Genomic DNA, 12247 nt, shown 5'->3' with positions numbered 1-12247 from the left:
CGACCCAAGCGGTCGAGACTCTGAAGCTCAGAGAACGTTACCAAAAATTTTTGAAAGACTTGTGGTGATTTAAACCTTTTCTCCTCCCTACCCCCTTTTAATTAATATGCATGTGGTAGAAACATTTTAATAGGAAACTAAGGTTCCCTCCTCAGACCTCGAGACTTCTCCACAGTGGCAATTGGTTTCTTTTCAAGATTTTCTGTGCATAAACATATTTATTTCTGTGTGCGTGTGTCTCTTTCTTCTTAACACTAATGAGTATCCTATTCACCGTTTTCTGCACCTCGTTGTTACCTGTCTCCCACTATTGGAATAAGAGCTCCATGAGGGCAGGGATTTTTGTCGTTTTGTTTACAGCTATAGCCCACAATGAAGTCTTGGGGTGATGGTGGGGTGATCCGGAGACAACGGCCAATAAAGAATTCTTGAAGATGTCTTTGGTGCAAAAAGGTGATTTTATTAAAGCATGGGGACAAGACCCATGTGCAGGAAGGGCTGCACTGGGGTGAGAGGTAACTGATTAGATACCGTCAGGTTGTGAAGAGGTTAGGGATAGAGTAACTCTCTAAGGTATTTTGGAAACAGGGTTTCCAGAATCTTGAGGGATTAGCTGTTGCCAGGGAAATGCCATTTATTACCGGTTAGTAAAACCTGAGTCATGGAACCATGGAGATGTGTATCAGAGGGGCATAAGCCTGGAGTATGATTGCCAGCATGTATCTTGGGAGTTGAGATAATTCAAAGGAATTTTTATATGTTAAAGTAGACTTACAGGATCCTCAAGGTTGGGATAATGTTAAGCTAAGATTCTCTTTTGCCTCTAGCAAAGTGTCATCATCAAGGCACCTGAGCTCCTATTGGGAGGTCACTCTGCCTGTTTCAAGAACTTGTCAATGGGAATTTAATTTTTCACTTGCCTTAGTTTCCCACATTACCATGTCAAGTAGTTAAACCCTTTCCTTTGTTCTTGGGTAGCCAGGAGTATCCAAGAAATATCACATATTCCACCAGCGGACAGGGGGTACTGTTAGCCTTTATTTTGCCCTCAGCTTGCCCCACACTCCTCATCAACAATACCTAGGAGAGTTCCTGACACATAAATATATATTCTATTATCAATGAATATTTAACATTCTTTTTCACCATTTTGTATAATATGCAATTACATGAAGATATCATTTTAATTGGTTGCTTATTGATAGACATTTGTTTCCTACCTTTTGGCATAACAAGTATCTTTATATTACTGGTGGGAGAGTCAGCATTGTGTGAATGGAGGTCTCGGTTCTTGGACTCTCCTCGAGAAATATTTATCTGGGGATCTGCACTCCAATAAAGATAGCCTGGAGGAATGTAGCGAGAGGAAAGCAGTTTATTAAGGACAGCAGTTTATTAAGGTGGGAGAGCAGTATGGCCCAGAGGTGGCAACTGCACTGAGGCTAGAGGGGTCCTTTCTTTGTGTATAAGCAGTCTTGGGTCACAGAGGGAGAGGTCTCTAATGGAGGCTGCTTCCAATCAGTTGGGAGATTCCTCCCACAGGTTGTGAGGGGGAGTTTTTGACCCTACAAGGTTTGTACCAAAACATTCGTTGCAGCCTCCCCCCACGCCCCCCCCCCACCCAATACTTCACTCTCAACCAAGAGACTGAAAATTATTTTATCCTTGTTTAATCTTCTGCTCTTATTCCCATCAACAATTATAGAAGAGCCTCACCAGTCCTCACAAGCTATTTACACAATTCCTTCCCAACTCTCAGTTTTATCCTGCTATTTGAACAGGAAATTTCCTGCCCTTCTCACTTACATGGTCACCCAGCTTCCCCTTCTTACTTTTAATGTCAGAGGCCACATCCCTCATCCATGTTCTTAATACCACACCCTAATGTTTCATCTGAGACTTGTTCATTTCAACCTATGAGCATATTCAGTGTTTCACATTAGATTGAATGGACAAGTAGCCAGTCTCCAAAGTTTTTTTTTTTCTTTCAAATTATAACAACAGAAAACATGAGAAAGGAAAGATATGTATTCTACATCCAATAAGTTGAGCTAAAATCTTAAAATACTTCTTTACATTTATCAAGCTTGAGACCTATGATTCCTGAATCTGAAAATAGATGTATTTTATTATTACTGAAAACTCCTCAGCTCTTTTCTTTGCATGCAGTGCCTCTTCTTTTCTCTAATTTCTTCTTCTAGAATTCCCATTGGACATAAATTGAAGCTTTTATCTTTCCTCTATATCTCTTCTCTCATACTTTATCTCTGAAATCTATATAATTTTCTCTGACCTGGTTTCTAGTTCAATAATTCTCTCTCCAACTGTGTCAAACTTGCCGTTTAACTTTTGACCATTAAGTTTTCAGTATCAATCGCTACATTTTTCACAATGGAAATTTTTTTCATTCAGACCAATATTGTAGCTATAATAATGACTTCTTTTTCCAGATGTTTCAATTCCTTTTATGTTTGTAATTATCTTAAACATTTTTACTTTGTGGTCCACATCTGATTACTATATTGTTTAAAGTCCTTAAGTGTAAAATATTGCTGTTTTTTGTTTACTGACCCTGGGTCATGATTGAGGATGAGGGAGTGGGCAAGGAATGGGTTTTTATTCATAATTGTGAGTTCATCCTTAGTAGAGTGTTTTCTGTAAGAGTCCTGTAAAGTGTGGGTGGAGATGTTCCCTCTGAAAAGATTTTGCTTTGCTTCTACCAAGTAGTCCAAAGGAATTACCAACCAAAAATCACATTTTTATGTTAATTTCTTAGCTTAGCCATTCTCAGACAAAAAATAGGATAAACTTGAACCGCAAACCTGTGTAAAAGGTTATAAATTTTTCAGGAGATACTAAAACATAGACTGGGCCCTGGCTTTCTGTATCTTTGGGGATGGGGCATTCTCCATTCCAGTGCCCTACCTCCACCATACCCAAGGCTTTCTCTCCTAATGGCAAGTAGTCATTAAAACCAAGCACCTTACGTGGATCCTGAGAAACAACAGAAGACCATGGAGGAGAGGAAGAGAAAGAAAAAAAAAAGTTAGAGAGGGAGGGAGGCAAACCCTAAGAGACTCTTAAAAACTGAGAATAAACTGAGGGTTGATGGGGGTTGGGAGGGAGGGGAAAGTGGGTGATGGGCACTGAGGAGGGCACCTGTTGGGATGAGCACTGGATGTTGTATGAAAACCAATTTGACAATAAATTTCATATAAATAAATAAATAAATACATAAATAAATAAATAAAATGTAATAATAAAAAACCAAGCACCTTGACTACTAATACTGACAAAATGAAACCAAAAGCAAACCACACTTAATATCAGGTTGTTCTAAATTCTCTCTGTTGCTGCCATTGTTGTTGCCATTGTTTTTGTTTTGTGGGGGAAAGGGAAGGTTGCAGGATATCTCCCTTACTTTGAGAGACCAATACTGTATTTAAAAAAAAATATATGTTCATTAGTGCTCTCTTCAGCAGCACATATAGTAAAATTGGAACAATACAGAGAAGATTAGCATAGCCCCTGCGCAAGTCAACACGCAAATTTGTGAAACGTTCCATATTTTTTATAAAAACAGGGAGGGGGACAAACAGAAGAGACTCATAAATATGGAGAACAAACTGAGGGTTACTGGAGGGGTTGTGGGGGGGGGGGGATGGGATAAATGGGTAAGGGGCAATAAGGAATCTACTCCTCAAATCATTGTTGCACCATATGCTAACTAATTTGGATGTAAATTTTAAAAAATAAAAAATAAAATTAAAAAAATAATAAAGTAAAAACCACAATACTCTGAAAAAATATGTTCATTATATTTTATACAGCATTATTTAAATGTTTTAGAGTGGAAGAATTTCCCAGTTATATAGTCACCAATGTTGCCAAAAATAGAAGACCTGGAAACACCATACAGAAATTTCCATTTTATAAAAATGCCAATGAAAACACTCCTTCTGGAACATTTCTTGGATTGTTAGTGATCTTGACATCAACTCCAAAAATCAGAATGTACTTCTCAGATTTCCTAATTTCTCATAACAAACCAATATAGACTTACAGATGAGCCTAAACATTTTTGAAACTGTTTTTATTTTCAATCCTACGCCTCTGTCTTTGAACATTGACTCCTTTTTGAAAACTTGTTCCCTTCTGCCGCTGCTTAAGTCCTTTATGCAGTCCACCAATAACCTACTATGTGCCAGGGCCTTTTCTGTGTAGTGACAACACAATTTTGAAGAAAGCTGCCCGAGTCCCATTTGTCATGGAGTTTATGTCTTAATGGATGGAGACAAACATGTAACTGAATCAAGTGGTGTTGAGTGACATATATAAAATCAAAGCAGGTAACAAGGAAGAAAGCAACAATCTGGTTGGGTCCATGAGGACAAGTGACTGCTATTTTACAGAAAGTGGTCACTAAAGTCCTTTGCACAAGGTGACACTTGAACCGTCTTAAAGGATAGGAGAGAGAGTCATGCAGATATGTGGAAGACTAGCTATTCCAGATCAAGGGAACAGCAAATATTCCTGAAGCAGGAACACACTTGACTGCTCCAAGGAGACCAGTGTGCCCATAGGATAGTGAGTGAGGGGGACAATGACAGAAAATAAGGTCAGAGTCCATCTCCCCACATATTCTTTCCATATCCAATGATGATACCCCCTTCCCGGTGTCTCTTGAATCCATCTCTCAGGTATAATATTAATTCAGGCCCTTACCATCCTTGTTTTGCTCACCAGAGACTGGCCAGTACAACACTGCCTGCACTGTAGGTGTTCTATAAATGTTTGGTGATAATGTACTTGAATTACCTTCTCCAGAACCTGTTGTCTTGGCTGGCTCCTCATCAAACATCTAATGAAATTTGTATCCCTGAATTTAGTTTTCTCTAGTATTCTAACTTCTTCTTTGAAACTTTACTGTGACAGGAAATGAAATTATATTCACACACAAACTTGACTAGACTTTTTAATTATAAGCTTAATTGGCACAAAGTTCACTGAAGATACACTTCACTTTTACACAATCTTATAAATAGAAAAATACATTGATGCAAAAAATATGTTACTTCAATAGCAAATTCAAACAAGTGATTTCCCAAGAGAATACAGGTTATTTATTTCAATAATTAAAGATAGTTCCTGCATGTGCACTCTATCATGTATATGTTTAATTGTGTATTATAGATAAGGCCAATGGGATATGTAGCTAACTGCTCATTTGGTTCTTGAAAAAAGTGAAACATACAAATATTGTCTTCTTTTTAACTATATATAAAATGCTGCCTGATACGTAGCAGTACAATTATAATTCACCTCACTGAAGTCTTACGGCAACTTTAAAAGGCACTGCTTGTGATTATGACCCTGCCCTTGTAATGTCTGAATCTTCGTCTCACTGAAATAACACAGTTCAAATGCACAGGACTCAATGACTTCTTCAGTATTTAAAAGAAGTCTTTGTTTCAAGACTAGAAATATGTAATATCTTATTAACCACAGCTAGGTGTTTTAAAGGAGTGCTGGGAGGGAACTGGCAAAAAAACAGGATACTCAACAAAAAACTATTTGAAAATTACCATATAAAAGTAATTACTTTCCATCATCGCTGTATTTTTATCATTACAGTTCTTCCAAGCATTTGCCACCACAAAATACATTTACTTTTATTCTTTGTTTAAATTACAATGAGTGATATTTCTTCCTAAATAGCGACTAAGCTCTTTGGAACTTTTTATCTAATTTCTTTAAACCACTTTATTTAATAAATAAGAATTTTCCCCTATTGACCTTTATAAACACCTGCCATAAGGCATATTTTAAAACTACCTTGAATTTGATATGAAGACTCTTAAGCATTACAGAAGAATCCATGAGCTTGGCAAGACCCAGCAAGTGCAATAAATGCCTGTGATCTCAATAAAAAATACAGGCTATAGAAAGCTTCATTTTTCTTATATTCAGCTATAGTATAACTGCTTAAATACAAACATCTTTTATCTACCAAATAGCAAACAAACATTTTATGTAATTAAAAACTAATTCCTTCAATTCCACCAATGTAAAAAATAAAACAAATTGCAAATATCAATGACATAAAGCATGATGGTGAGACAAAAGATTAGTAGTTCATAAGCTAATTAAAACTACTGTCTGAGGATGCCAGACCAACATTATAAATATGAAGAAAAAGAAGCTAAATGTTTACTTATCACAAATAACTTCAGCATAAGCACCAGCTATGTCCAAATGTGGCCAGCACATAAGCCAAATATAAATGCACAGGTCACAGTGAAATAAAGCCATAAAAATCTAATTCTCTGATCCTTCGATCAACCCTTCAGAGCAGTGGGAATATAGCAGGGAGCTAGAAGCCCCACTTCAGTTGCTCATGCTATATTAAGACACCCCTGACCTCACCCCCAATTCCTTACCTACCAAGAGTCAAAGCGAGTGTATAACTGGTCAATCCAGTTTATCCAGAGTCTATAGACATAACCATAATTTATCCTATATTCATTTTAAAGATATTTATATAAATACTCACAGATATTGAACTGACATTTGTATATATTCTTAGTTAACATTCAAGTGGTTTAGATGGCATTTTACAAGGTCACCTAGAGTACAAGTATGGTTTTTAAAATTTGGATTAATTGTTTTATAATTGTACCTAAGATTTTAAGAGTTGGACTCTGGACTGATGTATGTTAAGGCAGGTGATGGCATCTTTAGTCATTCTACTTAACAAATGTACTTTTCTGTAACCACAGAATCCTCAATTCTTGAATGATCTACTGTCATGGGCTAAAGTTTTATAAGGCACTTTTGGCAATGTGAAACATTCTCACAACTTTCAGGCTGAATCTTAAATATTTACAAAGCTGCAGCAAATTAATTTTGAAACCAGATGCTTTAATTGACAGCTCTAATTGGGATGGTGAGAAGCAGTTTGTACACATCGGTTCATCTCTCTCTGTGCCATGTATTACACACAGAGAAGATCACAGACCCTTGAGTTATTGTGTAGCTCACTGGACTCTTCAACAGCCACATATCCCCTTCTCCTTTTCTTCATTCAAGTGATCTGTGGAGGTGTGACCATTGGATCGTACCACTCCTTCAGGAATCCAGGATTTGTCTACACACCGTTCCATTCGCTTCATTATCAGGTCCAGGAGCATCTCGATTGCTTGGTTTATGTTTGTCCCGTTGGCAGCACTAGTTTCAAAGTAGGGGATTCTGCAAGACAGACAATTCAGGTAAAAACATGTGGAGGGAAAACAAAGTGACCTTTGCCCTTTATAATTCAACTTCAAAAGTAAGTGGAGCATAAATATACAAGAAAATAAAAATGCTTTACCACAACAGAGTACATAAAAAAGCAAAAGAAGACAATAATATAATTAACACTGAATTCCTAACAGAGAAAAACCTCTGGAAATTTTTATTCACATTTCACAGATGATTTTTTTTTATGTTTATTTTTGAGAGAGACAGAGAGAGAGAAGACAGAGTGCGAGTGGGGGAGGGGCAGAGATAGAGGGAGACACAGAACGTGAAGCAGGCTCCAGACTGAGCTGTCAGCACAGAGCCTGACACAGGACTCGAACCCATGAATTGTGAGATCATGACTTGAGCCAAAGTCAGACACTCAACTGACTGAGCCACCTAGGTGTCCCCCACCCCCCATTTCACACATAATTAAACAGAGGCTCAGAAAGATGAAGTAATTTTCCCAGTTTCATAAAAATACAAAGTAGAAGAGCCAGGATTTGAATCCACAGCTGCTTGATTCCAGTGAAACCAACTCAACCATTATGTTCTACTGGTTCCAAACTAATCTGCTTTGTATGAGGATTTCCAAAACAAATCCCTTTGACTGCATGCTGCACTGACAGTAGAGAAAAATGCACGCTCTCTGGCTGTGTTTGTCAAAGGCTTTGCCACTTGTCAATTCTAGCCTGTATTCTCTGGTCATAAACTTGAAGACATTCCGATTTCTACATCATCTCAGAGTTTCTCAAGGACATCAGTCTTTGGTTACCCAAGGACCTGTGATATATGTGAAATTTTTAAATAATTCACAAAACATAGTTTCAAAACTATTAAGACTGCTTCTCATATAATCTTGAGAAATGAGTCTTCTTTTTTCTTTTTTTATTTCTTTTTTAAATTTACATCCAAGTTAGTTAGCATATAGTGCAACAATGATTTTAGGAGTAGATTCCTTAATGCCCCTTATCCATTTAGCCCATCCCTCCTCCCACAATCCCTCCAGTAACTCTCTGTTCTCCATATTTAAGAGTCTCTTATGTTTTGTCCCCCTTCCTGTTTTTATATTATTTTTGCGTCCCTTCCCTTATGTTCATCTGTTTTGTAACTTAAAATCCTCATATGAGTGAAGTCACCTATTTGTCTTTCTATGATTTTGCTTAGCATAATAACCTCTAGTTCCATCCAGGTAGTTGCAAATGGCAATATTTCATTCTTTTTGATTGCCAAGTAATATTCCCTTATATATATACAACACATCTTCTTTATCCATCCATCCATCCATCGACGGACATTTGGGCTCTTCCCATACTTTGGCCATTGTTGATAGTACTGCTATAAACTTTGGGGTGCATGTGCCCCTTTGAAATAGCACACCTGCATTCCTTGGATAAATACCTAGTAGTGCAATTGCTGGGTTGTAGGGTAGTTCTATTTTTAATTTTTTGAGGAACCTCCATACTGTTTTCCAGAGTGACTGCACCAGTTTGCGTTCCCACCAGCAGTGCAAAAGAGATCCTCTTTCTCTGTATCCTCGCCAACATCTGTTGTTGCCTGAGTTGTTACTGTTAGCCATTCTGACAGGTGTGAGGTGGTATCTCATTGTGGTGTTGATTTGTATTTCCCTGATGAGGAGTAATGTTGAGCATGTTTTCATTTGTCAGTTGGCCATGTGTATGTCTTCTTTGGAGAAGTGTCTATTCATGTCTTTTGCCCAGAGAAATGAGTCTTCTTTCAGTGGCCACCTTTTATACATTTGAGTTAGTTCTTGAAACAGGATTAATCAACTGCCAAATTCTTCCTGCTTCTTAGTAAAGCCATGAAAACAGTGATAAAACTGTATTTCCTCAAACTATCGATTCCATTTCCACCATTTACTAAGGAATCTGACCAAAATGCTCTGAGATATAACAACTGCAAAAGAAAGTTGTTTGAGCACCTCTGTGGGTATTGCAATTGAGTCTAGTTAAATGTTCCTTACATTTATAGGGACTTTACAATTCTCCATCAGTATTAATTTTTTTGGAGAATATCTTTGTTTTCCTGTGTTCTCCTAGTATGTTAATACCACATCAGTGCCTCTGATTACAATTTCAGTTCCTCTTATTATTTCTTGGCTAGGAGCAGCTTCCGAAACCTGAGAGCTTTTATAAATATATATATTTTTAAACTTCCTAGTGCTTTTACATCAAAAATCAAAAGAAGACACTAAAATAATTGACACTGAATTCCTAACAGAGAAAAACCTCTGGAAATTTTTATTCACATTTCACAGATGATTAAACCGAGGCTCAGAAAGGTGAAGTCATTTTCCAAGTTTCATAAAGATACAAAGTAGCAGAGCCAGGATTTGAATCCACAGCTGCGTGATTCCAGCTTGATTCCAGTTCTTCTCACAGCTGCTTTGCTTCTCATGTCACTAAGAAGCCATAGTGGGGGAGGGGGGAAGCACCTGGGTGGCTCAGTTGGCTAAGCATCTGACAACTCTTCACCTTGGCTCAGGTCATGAGCTCACCATCCTGAGATCTGAGATCGAGCCTGCATGGGCTCCTTGCAGGGGCTTCTCTGACCCTCTCCCCCAGTCCCTCCCTTCCCCCTCTCCCTCTTCCCCACCTCCATCACTGCCCTTGCAATGTTGCATGTACCCCCTCTCTATTAAAAAAAAAGGGCAGCAGCAGTACAGTAGGGGGTACATGTATTGGAATAGAAGGCTATTTCTCCATATGATTCCTCATGAGGCTGTCTTGTTATCTGCACACTTCCTGTAGGAGCTGATGGGACTTGCAACTGGACCTCTGCACTTCTCTCCTGCTCCAGGCTAGCTCCTAAAAACTGGTTGAGGAACTCTCCAATGAGCATTTATCCATCCATCTGTGAGTACTACGAGACACAGTTGCTCTACTGATTCAACCATGTCCAGGTTCATACCCCTCTGTATCCTGATGCTAACATACCTTAATCAGGAAACAGTATGCTGGGCAAATTACATGCTCTTAGTGTTTTTAAACCTGCCTGGCAATACCTTTGGTTACTGTCAGTCTTCTTAATTCCATCTTCATCTGTTGCCTTATCCATAAAATGAAGATAATGCGTCTCTCTTTCCCACTCCCCTGGTCACATGCAATATTTGATGACCAAGTGGGAGGAGTGCATCCTTTGTGGGGATTCAACAAATATTTATTTATTGAGCACTAATGTTATTGAGCTGAATCATGGGGACAGTGTGTGATGCTGCCATTGTTGTAAGAATGGAATTTAGGTTGAGAATTCTCAAAATTTAAATATTCACATTTTCTTCATCATGCTTTTTCTTAACTACAGCATGAAGAATCATTTAATGTCTACAGAAAATTTCTCATACTTAAAAGAAGGCTTGGGGCACCTGGGTGGCTCAGTCGGTTGGGCGTCCGACTTCAGCTCAGGTCATGATCTCACAGTATGTGAGTTCGAGTCCCACATCGGGCTCTGTGCTGACAGCTCAGAGCCTGGAGCCTGCTTCAGATTCTGTGTCTCCCTCTCTCTCTGCCCCTCCCCTGCTCATGCTCTGTCTCTCTCTGTCTCAAAAATAAATAAAAACATCAAAAAATAAAAAAAAAAATAAAAGAAGGCTTAATCATTCTAGCACCATTCAGAAATATACTGTTTCATGGAAAAGCAACTGAAAAATTCATTATTCCTCCAAAGAATAATGAGCTGAAATTGGAAATACAAAAAGAGAAAAAGAAAGAGAGAGAGGAGGAGGAGGAGGATGAGGAGGAGGAGGAGGAGGATGAGGAGGAGGAGGAGGAGGAGAAGGAGGAGGAGAAGGAGGAGGGAGGGAAAGAAACAAAGAAGGGGGAAATAAAACTGGTTGAACAGAAGAACTTTCTTGTCATCATAATGCACATCTAATTTTTTGAAATCCCCTCAAAATCCAATGTAAATAGCTTTCAAACTCAGGTCCTGAACTCCAATGAATTCAACTCAATCTATTAAGCTGTTTCTACTTTCCACAGTTTTTCCCTCTTGCTCCTGAAAATTGCTTCACAGTTATTTTTGAGGCATACATGAAAATCATAGTTGAAAATACTTTTAAGAACTATAAAATCTATGCATGGAAGTTACAAACATCCTTGACAATGGTTAGAAGCCATAACCTCTGAAGCCAGCCTGCCTGGATTCGAATCCTAGTACAAGCTCTTACCAACTATGGAACCCTGACAAGCCATTAAACTCTGTGCCTTATTTGCTCCATCCATAAAACTAAACACTATCAGCATTGTCTTATAAGGATTAAATGAGTTAACATTTAAAGCATTTATATCATAATCTGACACACAAGAAATGTGTCATTTTTGATATATGTGTCACTGATAAATGTTTCTTATTTCTAAGGCAGAAATAGGTTAGGTTACAAAAGTTTGTTTGTAATTTTGTTGTTTAACACTAAGAACACATCATCCCATAGAAACACTGTCACTGAGTCATAAGACAGTCATAACTCCAAGAGACCTGAGCAGCATTATCAACATTAAACTCTCAAACTATCTTAAAACTACTGATTTAATCCACAATGTACCTGATCTACAGAACTACCCTAAATCCTAGTACCTGGGACCATGCTATGCTTCCTTCCTACATCAGGGATGGCTCACTCAGACCCGTCCTTGCTGGAGTTCTTCATGCCCCAAAGCATCTGCCTACCTTGAGTCCTCATGAGATCCCTAATTCCAAGTGATCTTCACCAAATGCAGAGAGAACTGGACCTTATTTCACTGATTAATACTAAGGTAGAAATGATTGATGCCTCTAGCAGATCAGTAAGCTATTGTCTAATATAGTTGCTAACTTAAATATTTAATTGGTAGAACTTCAAGTTATATGAATTAGGTTACAAACTTTCAAGTCACTCATGTTGATATAGTACATCTTTTAATAAGATGTACTTTAAATTTTAATTCCAAATTCAAGCAACAACATCTCAGTC

At 38.0% G+C, this 12247-nt stretch overlaps 1 protein-coding gene and 1 non-coding gene across 3 annotated transcripts in view; one reads left to right on the top strand and one right to left on the bottom strand.

Annotated features, from left to right (window-relative positions):
- Positions 1-3466: 3466 nt before the first annotated feature.
- Positions 3467-3572, top strand: LOC122469685. Its single transcript, XR_006293580.1, has one exon. It is a non-coding gene; the product is annotated as a U6 spliceosomal RNA (small nuclear RNA).
- Positions 3573-4960: 1388 nt separating this feature from the next.
- Positions 4961-12247, bottom strand: part of RAB27A (RAB27A, member RAS oncogene family) — a 76498-nt gene continuing 69211 nt past the window's right edge. For both annotated transcript variants that reach the window (XM_043555379.1, XM_043555380.1), the window contains exon 7: positions 4961-7248. In XM_043555379.1, the coding sequence (XP_043411314.1) occupies positions 7050-7248 (199 nt within the window). In that variant the 3' untranslated portion in view covers positions 4961-7049. The remainder of the gene's footprint in view (positions 7249-12247) is intronic.

This window comes from Prionailurus bengalensis, chromosome B3 (genome assembly GCF_016509475.1).
Source record: "Prionailurus bengalensis isolate Pbe53 chromosome B3, Fcat_Pben_1.1_paternal_pri, whole genome shotgun sequence".
Taxonomy (NCBI): Eukaryota; Metazoa; Chordata; class Mammalia; order Carnivora; family Felidae; genus Prionailurus; species Prionailurus bengalensis.
Note: the sequence above shows the minus strand (reverse complement) of the source record. Positions and strands in the feature narration are given on the sequence as shown.